Source organism: Podarcis vaucheri, assembly GCF_965113315.1.
Source record: "Podarcis vaucheri genome assembly, chromosome: 2".
Lineage (NCBI taxonomy): Eukaryota > Metazoa > Chordata > Lepidosauria > Squamata > Lacertidae > Podarcis > Podarcis vaucheri.
The window spans coordinates 103,181,925-103,194,214 of record NC_138760.1 but is presented as its reverse complement, the minus strand read 5'-3'; the positions used below and the strand labels follow the sequence as shown (position 1 = coordinate 103,194,214).

Genomic DNA, 12,290 nt, shown 5'->3' with positions numbered 1-12,290 from the left:
GCCATTGTATTTTCAACTTCATTTCTACAATACAGGAGAATTAGAAGCACACTCTACAGCTACTGGTTTACCTTTTGTAAACTGCTTTGAGGGTTTGTTTTCGTTTTTTACAATCAAGCTGTGCATAAATTTTACGAAATAAATAAATACCGAAATAATCTTTAAAATCAGTGGAGGTACTGGGTTGGTGGGTGTTAACTATTATCTGTTTATTACATTTGAATTCTCACTTTCCCCCAAGCATTCCCTTCCCACCCAGGTAACAAAAGCAAGCCTTAGACCTGCTTAGCAAGAGAGATCAAAGCTGCACCAGTCACATTTGTACTGATTTCTGGGTCTATGTTTATTGACCTTCAAATTAATGTATCATCACACATTTATTTTGAACTGAAAGAACTGCTGTAGCACACACACTTTGAGCATATGTGCAGCATATGAGTTGGCTTATTCATTTATTTATTTATTGCAAGGGAAGTTGGGCTGTTTAGAAACAAATGAAAGCTGTGATTCTTTGCATTCCAGTCAGAAACCGAAAGTCATGCGTAAGTGCTCTGAGGGAGGGTTGGGGCAAACTTCACATTTGATCGCCCATGTTGCCCACACCTGCTGTTTCAACATGGTATGCTAGCAATCTAACTTCTCTCGGCAGCCTGACACATGGCAGTGACCTTGCCTTAACTCTGGATGCTTCCTGAATGTACACGATTGTCCCAAGGGGACACTAAACAGCTGGCCAGGCTTGACATCGCCAACCTCATTGCATACAGAGGAAGCAAAAGCAATTTGCCTGGCCAGAGCTCTATCTTCAACTCAGAATTCCCACAGCAAGGCTAGTGAACTTAGGGAGTGCACTGGCCTCAAGAAACTTGCAGAGTTATTTCTTCTCTCTACCTTCTGCGGGGAGATGAGATTATCAGTAAACTGCTAGCCAAGAAGGTTGCATGCTAGCTCCACTGAATACCTGTTGCCTCTGAGTCCCGGTTGTTGGGAACTGCAAGTGAGGAGAGTCTCGCCCGACTCACAGCATGCATGTAGCATTCAGCATGACGGCATTCTCAACACACTGCAAATCCTTCCATGGATTAAATCAGATTACTGTTAAGTATTCTGATCTGGGATTAATTGGTTAATCTTACCAATTAAAAAAACCTATGGCTTTCAGTTAAATTTGCAAGACTCACCAACCAACCTTAGGAAGTGATTGCATTCTGTTACAAAATACCCAGCTATTGCTCAGTCAAAGCACTTGCGGGTGGAGGATGTTTTGGCTCCAGCTGACAACTGCAAGTTGCACAGGGACTGTGCTGATCCCTGCTAGCCCAAAGAACAGACCAGCTGATTGACAGCGCTAATACCGCTAGTGCAGTTTGTATAGTGATAGGGGGTATTCATTGAATAAACACCCATACGACTTTGAGGACCTATTATCTTACAGGGTTTTTTCTTTTTCTTTTGTACATTATGCCTTGCAAATAATTATAATAACTATGCCAAGGGCTACTTCTTGCAGGTAACTGATGCGACCTTAACTACATTAATGGGAACTTAACGAATGCTGGTAAGTGAAGTCAAAACACCTTACTAGAAAGTTTTGCTGTTGTGTTGGTGCTGTGCAGGGTGGATAACCTGCAGCCTTTTGCCTAATCCTGTGTGGCTGGAGGGTTTCTAGAGGGCAAGATGGAGAACAAGAGGGGGAAATGGAGGGATGGGGAGGGGGGTGGGAAATGGATAGCACAGTGGAAGAAGAGAGAAGTCCTCTGCAAGCGATCAGTACAGACCTTTAGAAAGGAGGGTAGAGAGCCAGAATAGGCAGTAATGCTTGGGAGTGGCCACAGCTCAGTGGCAGAGCATCTGTTTTGCGTGCAGAAGGTCACAGGTTCAATCCCCAGTAGGACACGGATAAGGACCATTTTTTAAACCAAGGCAGATGGACCAATGGTCTGATTTTATATAAGGTAGCTTCCAATGTGCTTATGAAATGCTTTGCAAATGATCAGCTCAGACCTGTACCAAGAGCAAGCTCTTCCTCCCCAACAACATGCTGGGTGGGGAGGAAGCGGGAGATAGGTAAAAGCGGATGACAGAAGGAGAGAGAGGGAGAGGGAATGAGAGAGAGAGAGAGAGAGAGAGAAGAGGGTGGTCCATCCCACTTTGGCCCTGTCCATTGCTGGCATGTGGGCCAGCAATTTAACAGAATTAAAGTTTCCCCGCCCTTCCTGTAATGGAATACAGCACCGAGTTATGTCACTGAAGAGGCGGAACTTTGTAGAAAGGAGGGAACGCCTCTGCCAATGGCTCCCATCAAGTACCAAAACCCATAACTAACAGACGCCAGTTGTAAAGATCAGCCTTTGACAAGCTGTTTTGGACTACAACTCCCAAGATCAGCTCTAGCCAGCATAGGCTGGGGCTGGCAAAGGGAAGCAGCAAAACCTTTCTCCTGAATCAACTGTGAATCACCAGGGACAGATTTGCCAGTACAGTGGTACCTCGGGTTACATACGCTTCAGGTTACAGACTCTGCTAACCCAGAAATAGTACCTCGGGTTAAGAACTTTGCTTCAGGATGAGAACAGAAATTGTGCGGTGGCAGTGGGAGGCCCCATTAGCTAAAGTGGTACCTCTGGTCAAGAACTGTTTCAAGTTAAGAACGGACCTCTGGAACACATTAAGTACTTAACCCGAGGTACCACTACTGTACTGCATTTGAGGGCACTGCTGTGGAAAAGGGGCACAGACTGACACACCATCTAAGCAAGCATGCACAGAGACAGTGTAGTTGTCCCACCCTCACCCCCCTGCGCACGCATGCGCGCGCGCACACACACACACACACACACACACACACACACAGCAAGGATACCTTAAGTCTAATACACAGACCCTACTTCTGCCATCTGTAAACAAGCAATCTTTCCTTTGCAGGAAGGCAGGCATGTAGTAAAACATTAACGTGATGAAAGCTGACCTTTTGAATTTGTTTGTTCAGTGAGCCACTACTAATTAAAGTCCCTCTCTCCTCCAGCTCAGACACAATTTCCTTTTCACTTGTTTTAATTCTCACCCACCCACCCCACCCCTCCTCTTTCCTCCTTCTGCCTGGCAATTCCACCCAAAAAGGCTGGGTTTGGCAGGTAGGAAGAGACACAATGGCCAGGGCTGACCGATTTATGCACCAGTAAGTAGAAAGCTAAGCCCTACACAAGCTCCAAGTCTCTCTCACCGGCCACAATGCAGCTTGTCAGGTCAAGAGCATGACGGGTGAGGCCCCTGTGGGGCAGCTGCAGAGGAAAAACTTTGTACACTGATCTCCAAAAGCAAGAAACTGACAAGCTTCCACTTTCTGGGTAAGCATCAGGGCTATTCACAATCAGGGTCATTAGGAACTCTGGACTTCTTTAAAAATGAGCAACAATATGGAGCAACTTGTCTGCAGAGGACCCCCCCCCCCCGCACAATATGCTGCCATTGTTTATGCAAGTTTCGCCTTATTAAAGATTAGCTAATGCAAGCAAGTAGGCTTGAAAGACACTGCCCCAGTTCACACACCATTCACAAAAGAATCACATCCCCAACCCAGTGTGAACGGCTGAGTCCAGCCTCTGGCTGCTGCAGTGATTCTTTCTTCTTCAGTTACTACACATGCTTTCCTTTCTTTTCCCCACATTTGCAGTTGGCAAATGATTGCTTAAAGTAATGCAAACTGAACAAAACATAGTCATTCTATATGCTAATATTGAAAAGGGAAATGTAATTACCTGGAGTAGTCCCCTTTAGCTTCCTACAATTGAGAAAAGTAATGATGTTAAAACACTATTTTTTTCGCAGTGGCTCTCAATGCTAAATTAAGACATCACATCACTGAAAACTTTTTTTAAAAGAAAACACCCACACCCTAAACTTGTATTTTAAGCCAAGCCTTGACCACTCAGGCAAGTCTAAAGGACATCACAGGTTCTATAGGGTTTTGCTCTTTTCAAAGAAACAGAGAGCCCATCCTTGCTCAGCTACAGCCAACCACAAACTGAAATTACAGGGATAGCCAGCCCTTGTGAACAGTCTGGCAAGGTTCATTCAAAACAGCACATAAGTTCAAAAGGTCAAAGCTATCATCAGCTTGCTGCTGAATTTTGTCAATGAAAATCCAAGTCTCTTGCTAAGAAAAAAGCAGAAGAGACATGAAAATATGAACAACAACAAAATCGTATGTGGTAAGGAAGATTGCTAACTGGAAACCAACCGTGCCCTTGATTGGGATCTACAGAACACTGTTCTAAAAATAAAATGACACTGCATTTTGAACTTTTCTTTTTGAAGCACAACTGGTGAGAGAGGTTTAAAAATCTACAGAAATGCTTAACATTGTTGCACCATATCACACTCTTTACCCAGTGTCCAACATATAACTTTTTTTTTGGGGGGGGGAATAATTATGCTAGAAACAGGATGCTAGTTCAATCATTCTGTGTAACTGCACATCTTAAAACACATGCTCATACTCCTACTTCACCCCAAATATCCCCAAATGTTTACGTCCATTCTAACATCTCTGTTTGCTTTTAGCACAACGGCAGTTTTGAAGCATTTGTATCACAAATGCACATTTATTTGGTTTTTTGCCGGGGTGAAGGGAGAAATAGACATGCCTACGAAATATAACAAATACATGAAAAACTGCTGTCAAAATTTTGGAACTAAAGGCTTTTGAGACCATGCATGTAAGATTAATAACAGCAACAGGCATGCAGAGAGTTTGAGAAAAATCTTACCTGTAAAATCAAAGCAGCTAACCTGAAGACTGTCTCACTTTCCACCTCAATGTGCCCCTGTTTAAATAAAGAGGAAAATATTAAGGAGACATAGCCTAAAACTGCAGCAATAGGATGCCCCCCAGGGCTACACCGAATCTGTTAGCCTGTCACTACTCAGCACCAGTGGTTTTCCTTCCATTGCAGATCATACCATTACAGCAAGAAGGGGTGGGTGTAATTTGAGCTGTAAAGTTGGGCAACTTCATAGCCGTTAACATGGACAAGCAGGAAAATGATTCTGAAAACGGAGGTGCAGAAGGCAAGAGGAAAGCTGACATGTGGGTTGCCTGAAATCTTTGATGAATCACACCTCCCCCCTTGCAAATTTAGCACGTTTGGACCCTGCAGATTTCCCGAGGTCTGTTGGCTGCACATTGACTGAATTTTATGCAAATACATCCATCACACTTACAGTGTGCACAGTTATTTAGAGGTAAACCCCATGATGCCCAATGGTCTAAACATACATAAGACAACTGCACTTTATCCTTTTTACGGCAAGGTTTGGGAACTTGAACCGTCTTGTTTCAACACACACACAAAAAACAACTTGCGCATGTAGGCTACTGTATTCAGACGTTTCTAAAGATAAAACACCCTTGTTTTGATCACAAATGCATTGTCATCGTTTCAATAACGTTTTTGAACATGCAAAAAGGCTTTCCAAAGTCCCTAAACTTTTCATGCCCCGAAAAACAGTCCTGCTGGGTAGGTTGGTTGTTGTTGTTGTTGTTTAGTCGTTTAGTCGTGTCCGACTCTTCGTGACCCCATGGACCAGAGCACGCCAGGCACTTCTGTCCTCCACTGCCTCCCGCAGTTTGATCAAACTCATGCTAGTAGCTTCAAGAACACCATCCAACCATCTCATTCTCTGTCGTCCCTTTCTCCTTGTGCCCTCCATCTTTCCCAACATCAGGGTCTTTTCCAGGGAGTCCTCTCTTCTCATGAGGTGGCCAAAGTATTGGAGCCTCAGCTTCACGATCTGTCCTTCCAGTGAGCACTCAGGGCTGATTTCCTTCAGAATGGAGAGGTTTGATCTTCTTGCAGTCCATGGGACTCTCAAGAGTCTCCTCCAGCACCATAATTCAAAAGCATCAATTCTTCGGCGATCAGCCTTCTTTATGGTCCAGCTCTCACTTCCATACATCACTACTGGGAAAACCATGGCTTTTACTATACGGACCTTTGTTGGCAAGGTGATGTCTCTGCTTTTTAAGATGTTGTCTAGGTTTGCCATCGCCTTTCTCCCAAGGAGCAGGCGTCTTTTAATTTCGTGACTGCTGTCACCATCTGCACTGATCATGGAGCCCAAGAAAGTAAAATCTCTCACTGCCTCCATTTCTTCCCCATCTATTTGCCAGGAGGTGATGGGCCCAGTGGCCATGATCTTCGTTTTTTTTATGTTGAGCTTCAGACCATATTTTGCGCTCTCCTCTTTCACCCTCATTAAAAGGTTCTTTAATTCCTCTTCACTTTCTGCCATCAAGGTTGTGTCATCTGCATATCTGAGGTTGTTGATATTTCTTCCGGCAATCTTAATTCCGGCTTGGGATTCATCCAGCCCAGCCTTTCGCATGATGAATTCTGCATATAAGTTAAATAAGCAGGGAGACAATATACAGCCTTGCCGTACTCCTTTCCCAATTTGGAACCAATCAGTTGTTCCATATCCAGTTCTAACTGTAGCTTCTTGTCCCACATAGAGATTTCGCAGGAGACAGATGAGGTGATCAGGCACTCCCATTTCTTTAAGAACTTGCCATAGTTTGCTGTGGTCAACACAGTCAAAGGCTTTTGCATAGTCAATGAAGCAGAAGTAGATGTCTTTCTGGAACTCTCTGGCTTTCTCCATAATCCAGCGCATGTTTGCAATTTGGTCTCTGGTTCCTCTGCCTCTTCTAAATCCAGCTTGCACTTCTGGGAGTTCTCGGTCCACATACTGCTTGAGCCTTCCTTGTAGAATTTTAAGCATAACCTTGCTAGCATGTGAAATGAGTGAAATTGTGCGGTAGTTGGAGCATTCTTTGGCACTGCCTTTCTTTGGGATTGGAATGTAGACTGATCTTCTCCAATCCTCTGGCCACTGCTGAGTTTTCCAAACTTGCTGGCATATTGAGTGTAGCACCTTAACAGCATCATCTTTTAAAATTTTAAACAGTTCAGCTGGAATACCATCACTTCCACTGGCCTTGTTATTTGCAGTGCTTTCTAAGGCCCATTTGACTTCACTCTCCAGGATGTCTGGCTCAAGGTCAGCAACCACACTACCTGGGGTGTACGAGACATCCATATCTTTCTGGTATAATTCCTCTGTGTATTCTTGCCACCTCTTCTTGATGTCTTCTGCTTCAGTTAGATCTTTACCACTTTTGTCCTTTATTATGGTAATCTTTGTACGAAATGTTCCTTTCATATTTCCGATTTTCTTGAACAGATCTCTGGTTCTTCCCATTCTGTTGCTTTCCTCTATTTCTTTGCATTGCTCGTTTAAGAAGGCCTTCTTGTCTCTCCTTGCTGTTCTTTGGAAATCTGCATTCAATTTCCTGTATCTTTCACTATCTCCCTCGCATTTTGCTTGCCTTCTCTCCTCCGCTATTTGTAAGGCCTCGTTGGACAGCCACTTTGCTTTCTTGCATTTCTTTTTCATTGGGATGGTTTTAGTTGCTGCCTCCTGTATAATGTTGCGAGCCTCCATCCATAGTTCTTCAGGCACTCTGTCCAGCAAATCTAAATCCTTAAACCTGTTCCTCACTTCCACTGTGTATTCATAAGGGATTTGGTTTAGATTGTATCTTACCTGTCCAGTGGTTTTTCCTACTTTCTTCAGTTTAAGCTTGAATTTTGCTATAAGGAGCTGATGATCTGAGCCACAGTCAGCTCCAGGTCTTGTTTTTGCTGACTGTATAGAGCTTCTCCATCTTTGGCTGCAGAGAATATAATCAATCTGATTTCGATGTTGCCCATCTGGGGATGTCCATGTGTAGAGTCATCTCTTGTGTTGTTGGAAAAGCGTGTTTGTGATGACCAGCTTGTTCTCTTGACAGAACTCTATTAGCCTTTGCCCTGCTTCGTTTTGATCTCCAAGGCCAAACTTGCCAGTTGTTCCTTTTATCTCTTGATTCCCTACTTTAGCATTCCAATCCCCTATAATGAGCAGAACATCCTTCTTTGGTGTCACTTCGATAAGGTTTTGTAAGTCTTCATAGAACTGGTCAATTTCAGTTTCTTCAGCACCAGTAGTTGGTGCATAAACTTGGATTACTGTGATGTTAAAAGGTCTGCCTTGGATTCGTATCGAGATCATTCTATCATTTTTGAGACTGCATCCCAGTACAGCTTTCGCCACTCTTTTGTTGACTATGAGGGCCACTCCATTTCTCTTACGGGTTTCTTGCCCACAGTAGTAGATATGGTAGTCATCCGAACTGAATTCGCCCATTCCCGTCCATTTTAGCTCACTGATGCCCAGGATGTCAATATTTATTCTTGCCATCTCATTTTTGACCACATCCAACTTACCCAGGTTCATGGTTCTTACATTCCAGGTTCCTATGCAATATTTTTCTTTACAGCATTGGACTTTCCTTTCGCTTCCATGCATATCCACAACTGAGCGTCCTTTCGGCTTTGGCCCAGCCGCTTCATCAGCTCTGGATCTACTTGTACTTGTCCTCCGCTCTTCCCCAGTAGCATGTTGGACACCTTCCGACCTGAGGGGCTCATCTTCCAGTGTCATAACTTTTATATGCCTGTTGTCTTTGTCCATGGAGTTTTCTTGGCAGGGATACTGGAGTGGCTTGCCGATTCCTACTCCAGGTGGATCACGTTTGGTCAAAACTCTCCACTATGACCTGTTCATCTTGTGTGCCCTGCTCGGCGTAGTTCATAGCTTCTCTGAGTTCTTCAAGCCCCTTCGCCACGGCAAGGCAGTGATCCATGAAGGGGGGTAGGTTGGTAGTCTCATCTATTACGCAAATGCAGAATCGAAGCTAAGAGGCAACAAACTGCAGCGGCTGCCACATTTTTCATTATTCAAAAAGCCAGTAAACTTCAGATCCTGGCTAAGGATTTCCCCACTCCCACCCCCCGCTGCTTTTCTCTTCTTTCACTGCCACCCAATGGATAAGAAACTGGTTGCCAGGCACTTCCACAGGAATAAATAAGCTAGTGCATTGCAACCCCCCCCATGGACCACTTGGAAATTGCTGAGGGTGTTGGTGGACTACTTAATGATTTTTCTGCCTGTTGCAGCATTTGTAATGTGCTGTGATAGGTGCTGTGTGATTTGTAATTATATTTTTGCTGCTTCTTTTATTTCTTATCTTGTATTTTATTGCACTACAATTTTAATTTCATAGAATTCCTATCCGTATATCCTATGCATAGAGTCTATGTGGAATTTGTTTCTTAACCAAAAAACAGACAATACACTCTTATACAACTGAATCAGCAGTTGCTGTATTTCATCCTCTTCCACTGAATGAAGCCACCACCTTCTTGCCTTCACTACGAACATTCCCCACCCCATGCTTCAAATGGGCAGTCCTCTTTTCTTCTTCTTTTCTCTTTGTAAAAGAGCCACTTGTAACCTTATAAGACACATTCTCGTTACTTTTTTCTAAGTAGTCAAATGCTTAAAGGTTGTTCCAAGAATGAAGATAGGTGTGGGAAAGAAGTGATGTCACAGTCATCAGCCAATCTATGCTGTGCACTGCTGCCTTCTCTTGGCATCCAGTAGAACCAGTTCTCCCTGAGCAAAACCCTGAAAGAGGAATAGCAGCTATATCTGATTCAGAATGGTAAGTGTATTTTCAGAGAGCATATAGCATATCAGATGAAATATTCAGGATATTGGGAACTGATAGAAATGAAAAGACCTTGCAACAGTTGAACTGTTGGCTAATTAAACAATCTATGGTCTTTTAAACTGTGGCAGGAGTAATTGGTTTGTTTGTTACTATGTTGTGTACTTTTATATTGCCAAATGCCCTGCGATCTGGTACATAAATTTAATAAATCAGAATAATAAAATATCAATGCACATAGAACTACTGGCCTAGTTCTCATTGAGGTGGAAAATCTATACCTGAGCTGTCCTGCTTCAAGCTGCAGGTGAGGTTGCACATGACTGACTGTTCGTTGAAAGAAAGAAAGAAAATCCTTGCATGAGTGATACCTTCAACAAGATCAAAATTGAAGGGACTAGCAAATAAATGGCACACCCTGCTTTTAACATTTAGAAAGAAAAGAGTTAGAGAATGATTGTAAAACACTTGGGTGAATATGAATATTCTTGTTGTAGAACAGCCTTTCCAAACCTGGGGCCCTTCAGATATTTTGGACTACAATTCCCATCATCCCCAACCACTGACTATGCTGGCTGGGGCCAATCGGATTTATAGTCCAAAACATCTCAAGGGCACCAGGTTGGGAAATGCTGCTGTAGAAAAAGGACTTGGCTCCCGAGACACCATGAGCAGAATTTAGCTCATTCAATGGTCTGGCGGGCAGGAGGAGTGATGAATTTTCATTGATTCCACCTGAAGCCCCACAAAGTATGCCATAGACAGTTGGGGGGGGGGCTCTAGAAATTAGCAAGCTGCAGGAGGGAAATGAGCAAAAAAAATTTGTCTCTCCCTCCCCACTCCTTCCAGCAGTGGAAGCCCCCACTGGTTCATATCCTTCTGTGAATGGAAGGCTCCATCCTGCTTGCTGGAGATGCAAAGTCATTGCAGGAACCTTCTATTTTGGTCTGGGTGGTCCAAAATAAGCTCTAGTGGAGGGGGCACACATCTTGGAATGGGAAGTACGCAGGAGATAGGTCTACCCACATAATCCAAACATCCTAGTTTCAATTTTAAGTACAGTGGTACCTTGGGTTACATACGCTTCAGGTTACATACGCTTCAGGTTACAGACTTTGCTAACCCAGAAATAGTACCTTGGGTTAAGAACTTTGCTTCAGGATGAGAACAGAAATCGTGCTCCAGCTGCAGCGCAGCAGCAGGAGGCCCCATTAGCTAAAGTGGTGCTTCAGGTTAAGAACAGTTTCAGGTTAAGGACGGACCTATTGAACGAATTAAGTACTTAACCCGAGGTACCACCATATGTCTAGAAACAATAGTATTTGGGGAAGCCCTTTTATCTTGCTACATTCAATATGCATGTGAAAACCTGGTTTAGCTAATCTACATTAATAGTTAGTTTATATTAGTGAAGATAGGGCTGCCAACAACTTTGTCCGGATTTTCACTTTTGGGAATATGGAAACCCTAGTGAAGTACACTTGCCAGTGGGAGAAAGTTGTGATGGAGTGGGGAATGCGAAGGAGCACAGCACAACACAGCCAGTGTGATGATGTCATCCGCAAGTGTGCAAAGATAAATGACCAGCTCTCCTTGCTCAGATAAGTGACTGACATGATATTAAGACTTTCAGGGTTTACTATTGTTTGTGACATATTAACACAGAAGTTAGTAAATAAGGCCAGCTCACTATTATATGGGATAAAACAAATTTCCCTGCATTATTTTTTTTTACCATTCTTGGGAGTGTTATGGGGGCTATTGAGATGACTTTAAAATTCACCTCTACACTACTGCAGTGGGAATTGCTTAACCCTATACGGAACATAAATCCAGTGTAGGAGAGATAATGTTCATTTTTCACATTGCAGAACTGCACTAATGAGAACATTCACAGTCATAAAATGCTTCACCTTTTGTACAACAATTAGGGCCACTTGAGACCCCGTCCTGAATTGAACCTGGCAGTCCAGCTGATAAGCATCCCTGGGGACAGCTGACAAGAAGACTCAACTTTATAAAATAAAATAGCTGCACGGTTAGTTATGCGGTACTCTGACATATGGCTACCCCCTAGGGACCATGTAGTTTGATGGCATCAATCCAAGCAGACATAGAATTTAAAACTCATAGACACTTGGTAAGGGCTCCATGGGAATCTGTGGATATTAATGCATAATGTGACACTTATCATAATCCTGCATTCAGAAAGTGGTTCGATTTACATAAAAAAGGAGGCATATGTTTGGAGAAGCACAATTTTTAGGAGCCAGGAAGTCTATCCTCAAGTTTTCCTCTATACGGGTAGGGATAGGACAGTATTAAGTAATTATTAATTCCATGATTATACATTTCCCAGTACCGTATATATAGGTTCATAATGTTGGTGTATCACATTTAGAGATAAAATATTTATGCCTTGTGACACCTGCTATAGTTTGGGTGGGTATGCTGTTTTTCAAGCTTCGCACCTTCTCCTGCAACCAGAAAACAGAATCGTTGTACTGTTTTTGCTTCTGCACTTTCTCTATTCTTCCAGGCTGACTTGTTTAAGATGAATATACCAGCCTAGGGTTTGCCGGTCAGGTCAGCGGTTTGAATCCCCGCAACGGGGTGAGCTCCCATTGCTTGGTCCCTGCTCCTGCCAACCTAGCAGTTCGAAAGCACGTCAAAG

General features: G+C 43.3%; 1 protein-coding gene across 6 annotated transcripts in view; it reads right to left on the bottom strand.

Moving 5' to 3' along the window:
- The window catches only part of FRMD4B (FERM domain containing 4B), a 262,525-nt gene that overhangs the window by 84,754 nt on the left and 165,481 nt on the right, over positions 1-12,290 (bottom strand). For all 6 annotated transcript variants that reach the window (XM_082209330.1, XM_082209327.1, XM_082209326.1 and 3 more), the window contains 2 exons: positions 4,770-4,826; positions 3,759-3,781 (listed from right to left, as the gene is read on the bottom strand). In XM_082209330.1, coding sequence (XP_082065456.1) covers positions 3,759-3,781; positions 4,770-4,826 — 80 coding nt within the window. The remainder of the gene's footprint in view (positions 1-3,758; positions 3,782-4,769; positions 4,827-12,290) is intronic.